Below are 19,503 nucleotides of genomic sequence, written 5' to 3'. Positions count from 1 at the left end.
GAAATTTCATATTTTTAAACAAAATCTGTAACGTTATATGGTAGTCACTTGGAGAAAGAGTTCTTACAAATCACCAACAAAAATCATTCCCATTATTTCAGGCTTTCTTAGTGGTCAAATCTGCAGTAAACAGTGATACCGCAGTAAGAATCGATATGCTTACAAATTCCTCTTTTAAAGGTCATGGCAAGAGGTGACATCATATTATGCAACCACCTCAACTAAGGTGCTGTAGCAGTAGTCACAAAGTTGACGATACCCTGAGAGAAGAAAGGAGAAAAAGTACCGTATGGTCAGAAGTACCCTGGTCAATTGCTTTTTGTTTGAAAACAGCATGTACGAGACCACACTAACATCCCACCGACTAATAAATGTAATGTGTTACTCATAACAGCATCTCTCTATAAGTAAATAGGAAGTAACGATTTCAGGGCTGAAGTTTCATATAGCCAGTTTCAGTAAATCAGGTTCCTCTCCTTTACAGCAGTGTTTCTGTGCGAGAACAAAAGCTTCAGAGGAACTTTGACCAGTAGACTGAAAACAAAAGTTACTGCAATTAAAATACATTTCAATCTAAATAAGGCCATTTATCAGACAAACAGTCATCAAATAAACTAAAATAAAGTTTCTTGATACCAAGTATGTCATTAATATGAAGTATTTCTTAATCCAATAAGCCTCTTTTTATATGACTGTACTAATATGACTTTTTCAGACAATTACGATAGGGCTGGGTGTATATCGAGTTTTGGTAATATATCCGTATTTTGTCCCAGTGGACAAAATGTTTGCAACAGAAGCTCTGCCATAAATGTACTCTGAGGTCAGGTTTAAGCATTTTAATCAGCTCGCATGTTGTGCGGCTGTATATTTTTTATTTTCATCATGCACTGTTTAAACAAAGGTGTCTGTGACATCTCACAAGAGGCTTTGACTTCCCTGTAAACATTATTCCACTTCATAGAAAACCTCAAGAGATATTTAGCGTATCGAAATAACCGAGATATGAATTTTGGTAAATATCGACCAGTCCTAATTTTAAATAACAAGATAACACTTTAAATTAATGTTAATGTCCCCCTGTAGTTGATAACTTTATCACTTAAAACTTATCTTTGAGCATCAAAATAGCATATGTAAGAGTTCCCTGTGACAGTAATTTCTTCATGCTTTAAAACAGCTTGAATGCTACTATTTGCCTCATTTAGTATACCCGTCTCTAATCAATCGCACAGCTCGGTCCATAGATATGATTATGAAAATTAGCCCCAGACTTAACTTTTTCACACCACCTCGGACCATAGATATACATGTAAATAGATGCTACATTCGGCAGCTTCACATAACTGTAAGTCGGGTTTCACACAATGCTTTGTGAACTGGGTGTTTGCAGCACAATTATTTTCAACACTGATGTTAACAGATTACAGCATTCACCTTGCTTGTGTGAGCAGCACGTGTGAGCATCACATAAGTATATAGCTGAAGCAGCAGTGCTGCGATCGTTTCTGTGTCGAGTCTATGTGACATCCATACATATGGCTCGAACTAAAGGTCTTCTCAGGATAGGTCCAAAGAAATTTATTCGACCCGAAATGATCTGAATCACTTTTTAACCAAACCCGAGGTGCATAAATATTATTTTTTTTAATGAAAGACCCGACCCTAGACGAACCTGAGAAAATTAGACCCGAGTCCGACCCAATGGCATTTTTTTTTTTATTGACTGGACTGAATGTAAAAGGCACTGAGGTGTGTGCAGTCTGCTGGTGGCCTCGCAACCAATTTGCTCCATTCATTTTCATTTGTTTTCTGATGCAGAAACCAAGGTAACCACTAAAATGTGCATTAAAAAATGATTGACAGGTCTGGCTCAATTAAATTTGCCTACCCACAGCCACCAGATGTTGCAAGCACCCTTGGCAAACAGATGAGGGATTGGGAAAAAAAACTTTATAAGCACACAAGCAAGATAGTTCGGGTCTTCTCAGATCTGATGGTAAAAACAAATTCATTTTAAATTAGCCGAGAACCGATGCCACTAATATTATACCCAACCCATGTCCGAGGCACACATGAAACTTTTAGACCTTGGGTTTTCGGATCAAAGTGAACACGTGAAGACCTCTAGCACGAACTGCTTATCCGTGGTGATGTCACTGGTTAGATATTTATAACATAAAAAACTGTGATTTTTAAACCACAGTTCGGAGTAAATTTTATGGAAAAAATGTTACTCAGCAATGGTGTTTAATAGGGATGTGCATCTCCATAAATGAGTCCAATGAGATACGCATCTCAATGCATACCCTACGATCAATGTTCCCTCTAAGCTGCGCGCGTGCGCGGCCGCGCAGGCCAGCCAAAGTGGCCGCGCAATAGATTTGTCAGACCGCGCACATTTTTCAGACCGCACATAAACATTGATGCATTTGCTGTTGTAAAAGAATTAAGAGAGAGAGAAGGCGAGTGTTCTAGAAGGAGAAGAAACTTTCAACCAATCGCTGATCTTGCTACGGTGACAGACACTTTTATGAGCCAATGGTAGCAGCGCATTCAGTTCACACAGTGACGCTGCCAGCACGGACGAGCACAGAGTGAGAGCGAGCCAGATGAGCAGCTGCACGGGTCGATCTCAAGAAACTAAAATATTTATTAGGAGGAAAAAGTTCAGATTCAAAACAGTGATTTAAAACAAATTATTGGATTCCTGAAGTGATGCGATAACTTGGAAAAGCTGTCGCTAGAGTGAGGAGAGAGCAAAATAGACAATTAGAACGGAGGCAGATGCAGGATCACAGAGCATCAAAACACTGCGAATGAACTTCTTCTTTTAAATAAGAAGTTAAAATGTATGCTTTGGTGAGTTATATTCTAAATATTAACTTGACATTGTGGCATAAGTGTTGCAAATTTGGCAGCAAACTATGAGTTTGTTTACATTGGCCGTTGGTATATAACGAACGAGCTGAAGCTATTTACATTTGAAAGTTAACAGTCAAGTAACGTAAATGTGATTAAAAAATAAAATTTTAAGTGTCAATATGTTCAATAAGTGTTGAAACCCTGAGTTAGGTTGTTATTTGAAATGTTTACATGATGCTTATTGATAAATCTGTTGAACTGAAGATTAATTACTGTTCTGCCTTGTGTTTTTACAAGGCTGGGTTTTTTTGTGAGAATTTCGAACATCTGTAAAGTTCTCCTGCTCCATCTTGGACACGCGAGACAATTAAGTGAAGGTGTATACAAAAAGGCGAGCCAACCAGAGCTGTGCTTTGAATTCATCAGAACTGGTAGGAGGGTATTTTTCCTTTTTGTTTCGGACAACTACTAGGACGTGAATTCGCTGAAACTTCATTTTCCGTATTTTCTTGGATTTTCTTTAAAGGACAGGACACTGACTTTGAACTGAACTATTTGAACTATATAAAGGAACAAACGGTCCTTTGAACTGAATCAATTGATTCATGAATTCAACCCAACAGAGTCATTTAAGTGAATCATGAATTTGGATTACAAACAAAATGAAACAGTGTTAAACTTTTACAAGTATTTTATTTATTTATTTATTTATTTGCACTGTAGTATATGAGAACTGATTTTCAGCTTGAGGTGAACGGTTCAATCTGCTAAACCCAGGTACCTGGTAAATTCAAAGAGAGTGTTAATTACATGTATTGGGATTTATACACAGGCCCACATTGAACATTATACGTGTGTATACACTAAACCCCGTTACACGCTACACTGTCATCTCTTTGAATCTCCTATGGTTAACGCAGGCTCGTGTTCATTTTCGGCAGGTCGTGTGGTTGCGAATTCCTCACAGTACTGAAATGTGTGCTCAGAAAAAAAATTATTTGCTCAGTGCTGAAAAAAATTAGAGGGAACATTGCCTACGATACAATAAATTAAAAATATATATGAAGCAGCTACTGATGTGATACGATACGATTCCCCCTATTACGATGCAGTGCGGTCCGATTTTGATTCGGTTCAACAAGATGTCATTCAATGCAGTATGTAATGAAAAAATATGATGCTATGCCATTTGAAATGGTAAACTCTTAAAACGGTCGAGTTAGAACACATTTTGTGTTGGTTTAACACATCTTGTGCTGTCCCCTTACTTTTAACACAAAATCAACACACTGCTGCTTCCTCAAATCCATTCCACTTGAATCATTTTAGAGTCCATATGAATTAAACTCCATGTCATGTTTTCATTACTTTTGCCAACTGTACTCCCACGACACAACAAGGTAAGCAAAGCTTTAAGACTATAAAAGTAACTGTTTAATTAAAAGGTACCAGTAACCAGAATAAAAGAAAATTGCATCTACTACCAGTAAATGCTTTTGGATCCACCAGACGCCCATGGATTTGTAATTACTTGGTGGAGGATAGCTCTACCTCTGCTATGTTATGCTCCATATGACTTTCATGACACGCCTCGGTTTCTGTAGTGTTGTAGCTTGTAAGTAATGTAGCCAGCAAGTAATAAGTCAGCAGAACGTAGCAACATTTTAGAGATGAGAAAGCAATCCTAAAATATTGGTCACTTTCTGTACAAATGCTTGTGTGTATCCGATGCACAGTTCCAAACCGATGCATCAGATCGTTAACTTTTTATGCCAATGCACCAAGCGAATCTGTGAATCTTCCCATCCTAGTGTTAATGATCAGCAATTTATATTAAGCTGTTGTGGGTATTTATCAGAACTTAACAGAATTTGTCTCCAGTCCTATTTAAAGTTATATTTATGAACCAAGTCTTTTAAAACTGGTAACTTTGATTTGGTTGTTGTTGTTTTTGTGTTTTTGTTCAAAGCCCTTTACGTTTCATATCTTAAGTTTGTATTTTTATACATTTTATTTATCAGAACTTTAATATATTTTCATGTTCCTCTGTTCTGTTGTGACAAAATGCATTATCATATTATTTTAGTTAAAACTCATAAATAACTAATGTTAAGGAAATCTGTTAATGTTTTGTTGCGCGTTTCTGTAAAAAATAAAAATATCGGCCGATATATCGGAATATCGGATTTTAAAACCAACAAACATTTGTATCGGTATCGGCCTTCAAAATCCTTTATCGGTCGGGCTCTACCACATAGACATATTAACAACAATAAAAAAAACTTGATTTTCACCACATGGGGTCTTTAAGAGACTGTCCTGAATTTCTACTTGGTGATTTCTAAACGGTATTTCTGATATTTCTAGGTTTTTTTTTTACATGAATCCTTTAAAATACTTCTAATTAAATGCCGAGTCTTAGTTTATTCCTACCAACACATCACAAGTGACATCACTGCATTCTCAACATAGCATCCCACAGGAAACAAAGATCAGAGAAGAAGACAAGAGCAGAGAGCCTGCTCTGACATGAGTACAGAACTGTCAGTGAACTCTAACCCGAGACTCTCTCACTCACCTACATAACCTGGTTTCTTAGGGCACGTTCAGATATGTCAAAGATGGTCATTCAGGAAAATCGAGCAATTGTATGACCTATTTTTAGTCTCAATATGGGTGGCTTTGTTTAAGTGAATTTCTTTAATGATATCTGAGATTCAAGTGCTGCAATAAACGTCAGCTATACCCCTATTAAAGGACAAAACGCAGTGTAAACACGACAAAAACCAGTTCAACCACAGTGAGATGATGACATGCCTAAAAAGACAATATATACAGTTGGACTAAGAGTCTGTAGGATTTGTTCCCGTTTTCATAAATAAACATGGACACGTATGTGCTCTGGCGAGAACAATCAGGTCATAAATGATGATGTCAGACATGGTATCAATGTAACAAAGTCCACATTAAGTAACGTATGATCAGTGCTTAGATCATAGGCGGTGAGTTTTTTTTAAACCTTTTTGGACAAAGGCATTCATCCCACTCAGACATCAAGTGGACAAAAGTTCATAGTGTTTGAAAAAAGAATGGCTGAGGAAGAGGAAGTGTCAGACAAACTTCCTCTCATTCAAACCATTCATTGTAATCCCGATATCTGCAGCGATTCCCCACACGCTATTGATTGCTACAACCGCTCTCTCCTGTTGAAGTGAGAAGCCTTTGTTTACCTTCTCTTCCTCTATGTGAAAATGCAAAAATAAGATCTTGTCTATAGCTATGGGGTGTGGTTCCACACAGGATGTCTATCCCCAGACTCAAGCCTTTCCTGTCTTCTCTGAGAAAAAGGTCCATTAACTGTGATAGAAACCACTTTTACAACCAAATGCCTTGTACTGTTACATCAAACATCTGATGCTTCATCATCTGATGCTTTGAAAGTCCAATAAATTGTTAAGGCATGTCTTCACACATATCAAACAGTCATGGTCTATTTGGAGCTTTGGTCCCATATTGAGCAAGAACATTTGTGCATGAAACATTTTTGCTTTATGCAAGTAGCCTGGGCTTTTCTTTCAAACAAACAGGTGCTCATTTCATTTGGCCCAGTTTTGAAGAACACAAGAACCACTATATCGCACTAAAATAAATGTTGCCTTTCACATTGCAACACAAGCCTGTGTCATCAAACGGGTCAACACAAGTCTGTATCATCAAACAAGCTTTACACAAGAGCCTGGGAAAATTAATACAAATTTAAAAGCGTTACATCTCAGATCACGTTGTATGAAAACCACATGAAGGGCAAATCTTCCAGCCATATATTCCAGACCGGCCTGAACAAAATGACCCATAATCACATATTACTTCGCAAGTCTAACTAATGTATTAAACATAACTGTCATCTGTCTGTACCAATACATTTAACCCGCAGATTATGAATGATCTGACACAATAGGAAAAAAAGATGACAGCAGAACGTGGTCATGTGTGAAGGAACATGAGAGGTAGAGGCGGAGGCTTTCTCGATTCTCAACCTGTCAAACCGGTGGGACTGCCATCCACCAATCTACGCCAAGGACAACCAAATCACCAGTATTTACCAATGAAACTTCCCACCTTAATCCATAGACAAGACCAGGATCTCTCTGAACTACCTATGACTTACACTAATTATATATTAGATTATATACTTTCTAAGTATATCATACATAATAGTACACTAGGGAACTATAAATACACCAAGTACTAACAATTCAATACATGATGTCTATATATGCATACACACACACATACTGTATAACTATATAAAAAGTGTATAATGTAAAACAGTACTTTAAACACAATATATTAGAACAAAGTTTCCCTCCAGACAACTTTATAGTCAATACAAATTTAGGTCAATGTCATCACAGCACGTGTCTATACTAATACACTGAATACGGGTGCTGTATACAGTTAGGAACCATAAACAATTTCATAAAGCCCAAGGCATTTAATCATTAAAACACAATTCATTCTCTTTCACAAACATAATTTTAGAAAATAAGTATTTGTATATTGAATTACGTAATCAATTAGCAAGTCACATAAAACATCAAGTCAAAAATGTGACATTAAACACCAAGACGTATCTACTCACTATAGCAACGCATGGTAAATTAATGCACAGTTGTAAGTTTAAGTAAATAGGTTGCGACCTTAAACTTATTGAACTACCCGCCTAGACCTTTTTTAGACACTATTTAGACGTTGAAATGTTCTCTAGGCAAGTCACTAGGCTTTGAGACACCGCCACAGAGGCGCTGAGTGGTAACACCTGTAGCCGCACAGCAGTCGGTGGGCCCGGGCAGAACTCACCTGATTTACCGCGGCCCGACGCCCCGGCTCTGTCCACGATTCACACAGGTTTGACTAGTTATCCCGGGTTGAAGAAACCACGGCAGCTGGTAATGTAGAACAGGCTCGAGTGGTGTTTACCTCGCGTTCGAGGTCTGTGTGTGGACAGAGGGGTTCAGGATTATCAGTGAAGTGTTTCCTGCTGCGCGCTCTGACTCCTCCCTCTACGAGCGCCTTCCGGGACAGTTTAGCGCGTGGCCGGCAGGGGGCGATCAATTTGATTCTCATAAGAAATAATATAGGCGCTGCGCAGAGCGAACCGAGTATGACATCAAAGTACCGCGAGAGCTGTGCTTACGAATCGCTCTCGCGGTACTTTACTGTCATACACGATCGGTCTGCGCAGATTCAATTGAAGTAGAATCAACACAGAAACTCGTACGAGAGTAAAACATACCAGTGTTATATTTTATCTCATTATTAAGTAATAACTTTGCTTTCTTAATGACAAATATAATTAAACAGATATAATGTAAAACACATGTATATGTAAAGTTGCTTTGAAACAAAGCATAAAGCACAACATAAATAAATGAGGTCTGTCAAAAGATTAATCACGATGATTAATCACATACAAAATAAAAGTTTGTGTTTGCATAATGTGTGTGTACATTATGTATATATAAATACACACATACATGTATAAATTTAAGAAAAAAAATTATTTAGGTGTGTATATATATATATATTTTTTTTATTATTACAATTTTTGGTGTAACAGGTGAACACGGATGTTTTTGGGGGGATCCTAGTGGTACATAACTATACATGTTTTATGATATATATATTAAAATATTTAAAAATATTTTATTAATTTTTTTTCAAAAATCACAACAAAGTCAATGAAGTCAACCTCAGATCACCCATTACAAAAATACTCTTTATTAAAATTGCTAACCATTATAGGTATTTGACTTGTTAATCCAAGATGCATGTTTGAACATTTATGATTGATTGACATATATATTATATAATTATTAATATTGACATGTAGTATAATCATGTATATTTTATAAGCAACATTATTACTGATTTGTGTAAACTCAAAATAATTCACTGTTAATACCATGAACTTTAATTTCAGCACCAGTTTAAAAAATCATAAACTGAGAGCACGTGCTCCATCTGATGGTGTAGTTGTGTAGAAAGTTGGGGATCCATGATATTTCTCCTATAAATAAACAGTTAAAATAAAAAACATTGGTCAGCATTCTTGCTATTAGTCAAATAAATCAATAAGGCAAATATCAATAAAATGTCATGAGTTACAGATTGCAGAATAAATAATTAAATTTCTAATTATTTCCGTTTATTTGGATCACACTTTTAAACAAAATGGTAATTCTTAAACTGATGATAACCTGAATGCGTTTCATTGCTCTCTCTGTGGCATCTGCCTGTAGCAAAGTAACAGTGCATCCACCAAAGCCTCCTCCCGTCATCCGACTCCCAAACACTCCATCCACCTCCAGTGCTGCTGACACCAATTCATCCAGCTCTGGACAACTGACCTCATAATTATCCCTAAAATCAACAATATTTATACCAGTCAAAGAACAAATCATTAAGGTAATTAACTGGCATTTAACCTCACCTATTGAACAAACAGGATAAGCAAACAAGTCACTGAGAAGCACAGATGTGCCTCTAAATACAGATGTGTACCTAAGAGAATTGTGGCTGTCCACCATTAACTTCCCAAACTTTTTGTAATCTCCTCTTTTGAGCGCCTCCGCAGCTTGTGAAGTGCGCTCGATCTCCTCAATCACGTGCCGTGCCCTCCGGTATGTGACGTTGTCCAATCGATCCTTAGAAGCTGTAAATTTGTAAGACTTTTACTATCAAGTAAAGTCAAAATCATATTATTTTGCCTTCTATAAATCTCATTCATACCCTCCAGATCTTGCAGAGTTGCATCCCTCAGACTGCTCTTGCCCAAAATGGCAGCTGCCTCCTCACATTGCTTTCGTCTGGTGGGATACTCGCTGCCTGTGAGCGAGTGCCTGACGTTGGAATTTGTGATCAGAATTACAAGTCCAGGGTCAGTCAAAGGGACAGGGGTTGCTTCCAAAGATCTGAAAGGGATGACAAGTTACAAAAATAACAAGTTACATCGATACTCTTTTATCTGTGTATCCGTAGCTTAACTTACAAGCCAAGGTCACGGGTTTGTTTCTCAGGCAAATTTAAGTTTATTTCTGAACATAAATAGGATAAAGCCTAACATTACCACACCAAACGGATATGCAATGTGGTCTACCTGCAGTCAATAAGTAACGCGTGACCCTCTTTACCCAAAACAGACACAAATTGGTCCATAATGCCACAGGGCACAGCAGCATGGGTGTGTTCAGCCTGTTGACAGGCAATTGCTTTGGCAACTTGATTTCCATCATCTGTGAAGGAACAGAAATAATTATTTTACATTTCACGCTTGTTAGAGGGATTTTACAAATTTTTGACATGATAATGATTTTAGCGCATGATAGCTTGTCTTGTAGCCTGAAGAGACATGCCAAGCTAGAAAACTTTTGGAGCTACATTTATTTATTTTTTATTTTTTTGCCAAGGTTTCATTAGCCCCCACTGACAGACCAATTTAATTTTAAACAGGCTACAAATACAACCAACAAGAGCCCTTACCTGGACACAGCTGCTGCAGAAAGGTATACACTGCCACTTCAAGTGAAGCCGAACTGGAGAGCCCACCCCCTAGTGGCACACTACTGGCTATTACAGCTCTAAAGCCAGGGATGGGACGTGCTGTGTAAAGCCCACACAACAATTTTTAAAAGCAATACGAGTAGATCTAGGAAATGCATGGGATTAATGTATACTTTATTCTGTGCATTAAATCATTCAGAAACGCATAGTGAACCCATTTGCCTCTACATAAAGAGAATAACGTGCTCAGCAACTTTACTGCAAGTTTTAAAAGTTAGTCCAAGACAAGTTCACATAGGCCCCTAGGGTCACATTTCGTTCTAGAGAAAAACAAAATCTACAGCTTCTCATTAGTTCCTTTCTGTGCCAGATAGACAATAACGATCGCAATAGATTACCTCTGTAGTGCTGTACAACTCCCTTTACATAATTGGCCCAGTTTGGCTGCCCTCTTGAAAGAGGGGTCGCTTCAGTTGGGAGATGAAAGTCCACAACCCTTGGCTCATCAGCAGCTTCAGTCAGAGTAACAACACAGCAGTTTTGGCCAGATATTTTGCTGCCCACCATAATGGTCACCATTGGCAAAGCCTGAGATCATTCAAACAAATATCATGAAGATTGTTGCTTTGTTGTGATCGGCCATTTTTAGTATCAGGACAATTTTTGACTAGGAACATGAAAGTGTGAACATTGGTTTTTGTACTTGATAATCTCCCTGCTAAATAAAACAAAAGTAAACATCACGTATCAGGGCAATGGATTATAGAAAATCTATAATGATTATAATAGGCTTTGTATTGGTTGTAATGGAAACTATGGGACTCTACTACTAATGTGTTGATTTATGTTGGTGGGATAAGAACCAGCTGAACACCTTTAAATCCTACTGGAATAAAACATCACCTATAGGAATTTTTTAATAGTTTTAATGGTAAGCAAATGATGGCCATAAAGTATTTTGTATTGTTTTAGCAGGGTTTATGACGTAAAACAAATCTCAAATCAACAAGGACATAAAAGCACTGATAACCTATCCATATGCTTATTGTACAGGACGTCAGTTCTGCATGATAAGTTCTTGCATAGCGGACAAAAAACATGACGTCATAACACACCTCTTACGCAAAAATGCAGCAGGGCGTCATGCTATTTAACTTTGCGTCCAAACAACGGAATATTTTACATTATACACTGCTTATTTTAGACCAAACTATGCTCTGAACTCTGTCATAAAAATGTATTTACCATCGGGAGGACAAATCCTTCATTATAATCTGTGTGCTCTCCGATTAAATTCACGCGTCCTGGTGCGCACACAGCAACATCCGGATCATCGTCAAATCGTTCTCTGTACACACGACGCGCCTCTGAAACTAAATCAGCAACATTTTGAATTGAATAACTTTTGGCCATTATACTGTATTTTATAAAACGTTATGCTAATTTACGCGTGGCACAAAATTGTGCAATTTAAATCACGGGGTAATAATTGATTTACAAGTCAATGAGCGATTCAACGCGTATGAATCATTAAGCTCGTGACTTTTAAAGAAAAACACGACCAAAGGTTTGTATACTTCCGACATTTACACGCAGGGTTCTGATTTGGTGCAAAAAGTCATGTGGTAAATCAACAGCAGTCGTCTGCGCACTGGATTGTGCAGTCCTTGTGACTTTGAAGTATCGCGAGAGTGGTTTCAAAGCTGGGCACTTGAATCGCTCTCGCGGTATTTAATGTCATAGACCGATCCGTCTGCGCAGCACTGGTTAAACTCCGAACACAAATATTTTCGAGCACAAAATAAAGCCAGCTGTTAGATATAAAAAAAACAGCAGAAGCGACAGATTTTATAAAACACTTTTATTAACAGTTTTCACAGTTTCTATCAAATAGCTTATTTGTGCTTGACACTTTTATCCTAAGGTAAACGTATAAAACATTGATGAAATGTATGACAGGATTATACTGTATTCCTTTACTTTAATCAGATACTGCTGAGTCCTGTATTAAAAGTGAAATGTTTCAAACCATCAAATGTATCTGATCAGGAAGATACTTTGTTTTTTTTCTTTTTTTTAAATTTTAAAATGAGCATTTTAGTGCATAGAAAAACTGAATTATGGGGTATTAAACATTACATATTACAACCTGTTTGTCCTTGTTTCAGGGGTATTCCCCAAAGTAACGCATTTGCACAATTTTGGCATTTATGCCAATCTATCCAGAACCACTATGAACAGACTTTGATGTTGCCCAACTAAGCAGAAAAATGCAGCAATAACATCATAACATCAATTTTCATACTGAAATGTTTCAGGTTTGACCACTGATACAACAATTAAACTTCATTCAGTGAATTCATCTTCATGAATACAAAATCAGTCTTGATAAGGCAAGTGATTATTTTATTTCTCAGGTGGCACCCTTTCCTGGTGCTGACCCCTTTTCCGTCCTTGCAGTCTTAGTTTTGGCAGTCTTAAGCGCTTTCTCATTGCTTTCTTTGGGTTCAATCGCCTCGGTTTCCTCTGTGTTGTTATTCTTGTCCGCTTTGACCTTCCGAAGCTTCTGTTTACTTTTTAGAGGAGCGGAGAAGGTGAGCGAGGCTTTGTTAAATTCTAAGGCAAAGATCCCCACATCCCCATCAAAGCGGTTCTTGGCCACCTGAAGGGACCTACGACCTGGACACGTCACCAACTTTTTCTCCTGTAGGATGAGCACATTATCTGCCTCCTGACTGGCCTGATTTGAAGAAAAAAAATTAGATGTTACACCCCTCTCATATTCATAGAGATGCATTACATAGACAAATGAAAACCATATACACAACACAAGTTGCAGAAGAATAAAAATATGATCTTTATCTAACAACCTTGGCTGTGCCAAAGATGGACGCTGTCTGTAGGTCTTTATCATCTTCCTCTTTCCGAGGATGGATAATTAAGGTCACGTGACAGCTGTTATTTGTGGCAAACTTCCTGAAGGCTCCAATAATGTGGTCTTGTACAGCAAACCTGTGAAAGACATAAAAAGACATTTTAATAATCATTGACCCTACAAATAATAACCCTACTTTTACCAGCATGATACATTTAGGCATCTTTATTAAAGCTGAATAGTCTGATAGTCTAGTTCTATCAGATTTATAAAAGACAGTGGTTTCAGGGGGAAATGCCCATAAAAGGAATATGGGGGTCACTGACGTGTAACGGGTACCCGTGTTGTAATTTTTTTTCAAAACTTGTAGGAAAGAGGAGGCGTGACACTTTGCATTTGTTTAGCATGAGGATTACAACTCTTTAACTGTGTTAATACATCATAATGCATGAAATAGCATTAAACCCCTCCTTAAAGTGCTTACTTGTCAAAAGACAGACTCTCCTGGCCCATCATAAACTGCAGGTTGTCAATGATCACATGACTAATGTCATACAGATAAACAGCATGCTGCATCGTATCCAAAACAGTCCTGTGCAGGGAAAATGATATCGTATTACCCATACAGCTCAGGCAACCACAAATACAGCCAGCTGCATTTGGAAAATACGGTATAAAAGGCTAAAAAAAAAGAGTCCTTGCAACACAATATAGTCAATAATGCATACATGTCACTGGCAGTATTATAACCTAGTAATGTAAACTAGATTTTAGTATGCATTACTGAACAAGTAATACATTTTACATTCACTTCAAATTACTATTGTTTAAAATGCAGACACTAATATCCATCACAACCAACAAATATTATTTTATTTAATTTAAGAATTGCAGAAAAGGCTTACTTGATGTTCTGCTGTCCATGAAAGGTCATGAAATAGAGAGGCAGGTCCTCAAACTTGTCAGCCCACATGTCATATTGGTCCAAGTTCTCTTCTAGCCTTTGCTTTGCAAACTGAGTCAGCATAATTTTGGCCAAGCGCACATTGTTGATTTCAAAGCTGCCCCATAGTGTGTTGACACCTTGCATGCAAAGATCTAGGGCAAACTCGCTGATGAAGGTGGTCTTTCCACTGCCAGTGGGACCTAGAAAATAAAAAAATATATCAGCATTTATATGGAAAAAATGTACATTTATTTAGAGTTTATATACTATGGCGACCCTAAGATTTGTTGTTTTACCTCCAGAAACAAAGCTGAAAAATGTTAGATAAGTAGTAAATAAGAAGAATTTTAAGTTCAGGTAGTACCTGTAAAAACTGTAAGCTCTCCTTTGCGATGACCTTTTAAAATTCGAGTAAGCTCAGGGAATCTAAACCACGGTATTCCTGCCACCTGCTCCACGTTAGCCAGTTCCCCGTACACATCCTCCCTTAGCTGTTTGAAGGACACAATGGACTTGTGAGCAGCCGGGATGGATGCCTTGACTATTCGTGCCAGGTTCTTACCCTGGCCCAACGCTTTACTGGGGCACGGCTGAAACTCCCCCGGCCTGACCAGAGAGCAGCGTTTAAGTCCAAGTTTCCTGGAGAAGATTTTTGACGCTTCCCATGAGCGCATATCTCCTCCCAGCCATAATGTAACTTTTTTGAACTGTTCCAAATAAGGCAAAAGAATTGGGGGCAGACAGCTGACGCCCCGTGGCAAGGCCAAAGATGGCAGACCGGTGGCCTGACTCACTGCCATGCTGTCCAGCTCATGCCCTGTAAGCACAACCTCAACATCCTTCCAAGCTATTAAAGGCAAGCCGAAGAGATTGTGGTAGTTAGAGATTTTAGGTACTGTAGCTTCAGTGTACGTCACCTGTCCGTCACCTGTCATGGCAGCAGAAAGCAGTTTAACACCCCGTAGACCCGAATCACGCCCGCTAAACCATGGAAAGACCAAACTCTTGGTGGGTTTGAAGAACCGGACCCCGAATTTTTTCAATGTGCCGTTGGTGAGTTTACCAATTTCAAACATGGTTTTGACGAGCTGCGCCTCCTCCTCCATGAGTTCGGAAAATGGGACAGAGCTGCTCCAGATTCTCTGGACTTCCTTCAGCTCCATCTCTCTCTCCTCTTGCTCCTCCACACTCTCAGGAAAACCCAACAGTACATTAGGGCTGATAAAGGTCTGGCCTTCATTTAACATCACCTCTATACAATCCTGAAGGTCCTCCCAGGTCCCCTCCACCAACGTCTCCTTGCACAAAAATTGTCCGGTGGTTTTATCGATGAACAGCGAGTGGTTCTCTCTTCCAGAACCTGGTTCCAAAAAAATGCTAGGAGCATGCAAACAGCTGTACCCATCGTGAAAGGGAATATCTTTGGAACGAAGATATTGTTTGATGTCAGTCACCGCGAGGGAATGGAGAGGAAAATCGATCGTAGATGCTGCATCTTTTCTTAAAGTTCTATAAAAGTATAAGGAAACAGAAGGTCTTGATTTGATTTCGGAGTGATACCACATCGGTGTCTTTAAGGAGCAGGGAAGCAATGGATTGAGACATGGCTGGGATAAAGACAGATATCTCCAGGAAGGAAGCTGAAAACGTTTACAGGGACTACAGTAGCCTCCCCCCTGCAAGAGACAGACTGCACCCCTGAGAAACCTGCTCCTCCACATCTGCTGTTATTCAGGACATCAGACCTGTAATGTGAAAATTACAAAACCACATTTATCACACGCAGTAGAATCACAAACTAAGCGGATGACATCGCGCATGCGCGCGGACACAAACGTGTTTACTTGCACTGTATATACAGTTATGCTCGTGTATAGGCATAATATACTTACAAATGAACGTTATTGCAAAAAGTCTCCAAATAAAGGTATAATGTACATATAATCCGCGCATGACCCTTAACGGTACTGCTTATATTAAGATATCTACAAAATAAACGACTTAATCGAGGAAACCCGTTATCAAAAAAATACACCAACAAAGCCCATTCGGTTTACATACTGTAAACATCAGATCTTGTTTATCGAAACCATAAATAAACGTACTAAAGTGTAAGAAGCGCGACAAACTGTTACCATGCGCATGCCCTCGTTGACAGCAGGTCCGACTCCAAAATAGATCCGCGCGAAACACCAACTCCTGTCCTGCATCGACCCTGCCGACAAAACCCCATCACAGACTTTTGTCATGGATTTTATGGTTATAATGTGAATTGTATAGGTTTTAATAGAAACTTTTGTGATCCCTGTAATGATCTTTGCTGGTACAAGACCCAAAGAAAGACATTTTGTAATCTATTCCGTGGTACACAGTAACATTAGACGGTTCATAGAGGTAACTGTTGTCTTGTTTTTAATATTTAAACCTATTTCAAAGTATTAATAATTTCAATCATCATTGAAGTGTTGTTTTTTCACAGAACACTTGTCTGTATGGCTTTAAATATAATTAATCTGTATTTATAAACAAATATAAACAAATTCGCAGTCTTGCAAATGTTCTGCATATGGTATTAACGTTATACGGAACTACTTATGCTCAGCCTTAGTTTCCACCCGGTCGACCATTTTTAACGCAACTGGCATTGCGCATGTTTTCTGACGGCTGTCCTCTAAATCTAAACATTTAAAGTACACGCTACTGTTACCAGAACTAACTGCAAACAGAGTAGAAGTAAATGAAGGATTTTTTAGGGAGTTGACATGACTGCTCGCGGGACACCGAGTCGTTTTTTACAGAGCGTTCTCCATAACGGAGTGGGTCGCTATGTGTGTCAGTTAAAGCGAATATCTCTCGTCTTCTCAAAGAAAGGACAAGGCTCTGTAGGAGTCAGGTAGGTGATCCCTGCTATTTATAGCATGTATAGTAATATGATACATAAATGACCCTGAAGTAGTTTGGGGCAATTTGTTATTTCTATGTCACTTAATTTATGTCTTGGTTGACCTGTGATTTTGTTGGTTTTTTGTGAAACACTTAAATCTAATGACATGCATATTTTAGGGACTTCATTGAGGAAGGTGTGGTGGACTTTGCCAAGAATAACCCAGGAATTGTGGTTTACATCTCTCCTCAGTCCTGCGGGATTCCCAAAATAGTTGCAGAATATTGTATGTAACCTTTTCTGATATTTCATAAAATATCTGCAGACATACACGTACACCGATTATAATTTCTGAAAATGTTTACTTGTCAAATTGTTTATCAATGTATTTTAAAAATTCAAATGATCATATACATAATAATAAAATTCAAATAACTGCAGTGTGTCACATTAAAATAACTTAATGCACTTACTGTTTCTGTTTGGCTTGTGCAGTGAATGGCAAAGTCCAAGAGGAGACGCTCACCAACAAAACATCTCAGCAAATTACTGAACTCATAACCAAGTTATCCAACCAGTCAGGACTAGACATCATCCGCATTCGTAAACCCTTCCACACAGACAGTCCGAGTATCCAGGGCCAATGGCACCCCTTCACCAATCGAACTCCCAGCATTGATCCAGTTGGCCCACAAACAAAATAAGGACTTTGCTGTTAAGTCAGTGGTTTTGTATTTATTTTCAGACTGATGTTCAGATTTGCTGGTAAACCTCTGCCACAGCTCCAACACTGGCCCACATTTAACAGTACTAAGATGAGTTGCATGTCTTCAAATAGGACTCATTACTGGACTGATAAGATGTTTTTTATGGTTTAAGAGGTTTGTGTAAGATAAAATTGTACCAGGCCGTAAGACATTCATGCGCTAAAAAATGCACCTGTTTGCCTTTGGGAAATAAAGTTCTGAATTGATGATGTGATAACAGATTTGTCCTTTTTTTTATTATTAGCCAAAATCTCCTTCACTTTCTCGCAGACACATCTGTACTTGGACACTAAAAAAGAGAGAAATGCTGCATTGTAAAAAATATGCAGCATTTTTCTCAAATCAACACATATTTTTTATGTTACTTTAACTTATGTCCTCGTAATTGCAGTTTATAGACTGGGGGTTTATTGCAACCCCACATAGAACCATTTCCAGAATGGATTACATGACTTTCTGTGCTATGAGATATTTAGCAGATGCATTAAATGTAATTTAGTGTTTAACAGCCGCCAACAATATTATTTAATGCAAATTAATTTTGCCGTTGTTACTGTTGCTATAGAAATGCGTAATTTTTTCATGTCTGAGGGAATACATTTTGAGTTAAAGGAACAGTATGTAAGAAATTTATATCAATTAATTACAAAATGGCCCTGATATGTTACTAGACATTAAGAAATCATTGTCATTTTAAATACTAATATCACTGACAAAAGTGGTCTGGCCAGGATATTGTCATTTAAAAAGTGGAGTTGCAGCCTTCAACTGATGTTTATGTTGTCATGTTGTGTATTGGCCACCAGTTGTGTGAGTGCAGTACCAGTTTTAGCCACAAGTTTTGTGATTGCAGTACCAGTTTTGGCCACAATCCTACATACTGTTCCTTTAAGTGTTGTCATCTCGGTGATACAGGAACTTTTTCATAGTGCCCGAACTATTTGTGGATGCATCCGCTTTTAAGCTTGTTTGAGCTGGGAATGATTTTAGTACCGGAACTGCCTTTCTTGGGAACTAAATTAGCTCATACTCCTGAGTAGGGTCATAAACCTGCCCAACACGACATGAACTATCCGTGACGTACGTGTTCGAGTCTATGGTTCGACTTCATGCGGCGCCGTATTTACCGGGAGAGTGATTTGAATCCAGACTTCTCCGCATGATTTCTCGAATCACTCTCGCGGTACTTTGATGTCATCCGCCTGTCGGTTCTTATGGCGTTGAATGAAGTCAAACATACCTTATGTTTATTGGGCAAAAGCATGCCATAAAACAGTAGCAGCAACATTGTTTAAAAGCCTTTTAAATATACATAATATACTTCTACGAACATGTTACAAGACATAAATGTTGAGGTATTATTTTTGCAGAAAAGCAATTTATTTGACAATTCTGCAGTTCCACTACAATGCTGTTAACTGTCAGTTGTTACAAAGAACAGAAATCCTAAGTCAGGAAACACAAGTAAGCAAACACTGTTGCAAACCTGTAACCACATATTTATATTCACAATCGCTATATATATATATATATATATATATATATATAAGACAAATATGAATATTTATATTGACATATTTGTTTCTCTCAATCTCTATGTTGA

At 38.2% G+C, this 19,503-nt stretch overlaps 4 protein-coding genes and 1 long non-coding RNA gene across 8 annotated transcripts in view; 2 read left to right on the top strand and 3 right to left on the bottom strand.

Annotated features, from left to right (window-relative positions):
* The window catches only part of llgl2 (LLGL scribble cell polarity complex component 2), a 44,738-nt gene extending 36,817 nt beyond the window's left edge, over positions 1–7,921 (bottom strand). For both annotated transcript variants that reach the window (XM_065262876.2, XM_065262877.2), the window contains exon 1: positions 7,726–7,921. The gene's annotated coding sequence lies outside the window, so the exon portion shown is untranslated. The remainder of the gene's footprint in view (positions 1–7,725) is intronic.
* Positions 2,799–3,257, top strand: LOC141282999 (uncharacterized). Its single transcript, XR_012337945.1, has 2 exons — positions 2,799–2,862; positions 3,163–3,257. It is a non-coding gene; the product is annotated as an uncharacterized lncRNA (long non-coding RNA).
* Positions 7,922–8,625: 704 nt separating the features above from the next.
* On the bottom strand, positions 8,626–12,038 carry galk1 (galactokinase 1). Its single transcript, XM_065262828.2, has 8 exons — positions 11,674–12,038; positions 10,827–11,016; positions 10,408–10,527; positions 10,025–10,160; positions 9,658–9,839; positions 9,430–9,580; positions 9,126–9,288; positions 8,626–8,935 (listed from the first exon to the last, which is right to left on the bottom strand). Exons 1-8 carry the CDS (start codon positions 11,839–11,841, stop codon positions 8,864–8,866), a joined length of 1,182 nt encoding a protein of 393 aa, XP_065118900.2. The 5' UTR covers positions 11,842–12,038; the 3' UTR covers positions 8,626–8,863.
* A 588-nt stretch (positions 12,039–12,626) lies between these two features.
* twnk (twinkle mtDNA helicase) lies at positions 12,627–17,744 on the bottom strand. Of its 3 annotated transcripts, none has more exons than XM_065262505.2 (7): positions 17,607–17,744; positions 16,355–16,464; positions 14,614–15,994; positions 14,209–14,449; positions 13,788–13,895; positions 13,299–13,440; positions 12,627–13,168 (listed from the first exon to the last, which is right to left on the bottom strand). In XM_065262505.2, the coding sequence occupies exons 3-7, from the start codon at positions 15,968–15,970 to the stop codon at positions 12,842–12,844; spliced, it is 2,175 nt and encodes a 724-aa protein (XP_065118577.2). In that variant the 5' UTR covers positions 15,971–15,994; positions 16,355–16,464; positions 17,607–17,744; the 3' UTR covers positions 12,627–12,841. The 3 variants fall into 3 exon arrangements, with proteins under 3 accessions (XP_065118577.2, XP_065118580.2, XP_065118579.2); XM_065262508.2 differs by having other exon boundaries at positions 16,385–16,464; XM_065262507.2 differs by lacking the exons at positions 16,355–16,464; positions 17,607–17,744 and adding an exon at positions 16,142–16,323.
* On the top strand, positions 16,857–18,117 carry mrpl43 (mitochondrial ribosomal protein L43). Its single transcript, XM_065262509.2, has 3 exons — positions 16,857–17,142; positions 17,313–17,419; positions 17,629–18,117. The coding sequence occupies exons 1-3, from the start codon at positions 17,012–17,014 to the stop codon at positions 17,835–17,837; spliced, it is 447 nt and encodes a 148-aa protein (XP_065118581.2). The 5' UTR covers positions 16,857–17,011; the 3' UTR covers positions 17,838–18,117.
* Positions 18,118–19,503: the final 1,386 nt, after the last annotated feature.

The sequence above is a fragment of the Paramisgurnus dabryanus genome, chromosome 1, assembly GCF_030506205.2.
Source record: "Paramisgurnus dabryanus chromosome 1, PD_genome_1.1, whole genome shotgun sequence".
NCBI lineage: Eukaryota > Metazoa > Chordata > Actinopteri > Cypriniformes > Cobitidae > Paramisgurnus > Paramisgurnus dabryanus.
The sequence above is the reverse complement of the archived record's forward strand: the minus strand, read 5'-3'. Positions and strand labels throughout refer to the sequence as shown.

Excerpts from the sequence above, each read along its gene's own strand:
- mrpl43 (XM_065262509.2), top strand. The coding sequence starts at position 17,012 with ATGACTGCTCGCGGGACACCGAGTCGTTTTTTACAGAGCGTTCTCCAT. Across the intron at positions 17,143-17,312 it reads CAAGGCTCTGTAGGAGTCAG|GGACTTCATTGAGGAAGGTG; the intron begins GTAGGTGATCCC and ends TGCATATTTTAG. Across the intron at positions 17,420-17,628 it reads CAAAATAGTTGCAGAATATT|TGAATGGCAAAGTCCAAGAG; the intron begins GTATGTAACCTT and ends TGGCTTGTGCAG.
- galk1 (XM_065262828.2), bottom strand. The coding sequence starts at position 11,841 with ATGGCCAAAAGTTATTCAATTCAAAATGTTGCTGATTTAGTTTCAGAG. Across the intron at positions 10,528-10,826 it reads AGTTGTACAGCACTACAGAG|CACGTCCCATCCCTGGCTTT; the intron begins GTAATCTATTGC and ends GGCTTTACACAG. Across the intron at positions 9,581-9,657 it reads AACTCTGCAAGATCTGGAGG|CTTCTAAGGATCGATTGGAC; the intron begins GTATGAATGAGA and ends ACAAATTTACAG.
- twnk (XM_065262505.2), bottom strand. The coding sequence starts at position 15,970 with ATGTGGAGGAGCAGGTTTCTCAGGGGTGCAGTCTGTCTCTTGCAGGGG. Across the intron at positions 13,896-14,208 it reads CATGGACAGCAGAACATCAA|GACTGTTTTGGATACGATGC; the intron begins GTAAGCCTTTTC and ends TTCCCTGCACAG. Across the intron at positions 13,169-13,298 it reads CCATCTTTGGCACAGCCAAG|GCCAGTCAGGAGGCAGATAA; the intron begins GTTGTTAGATAA and ends TCTTCAAATCAG.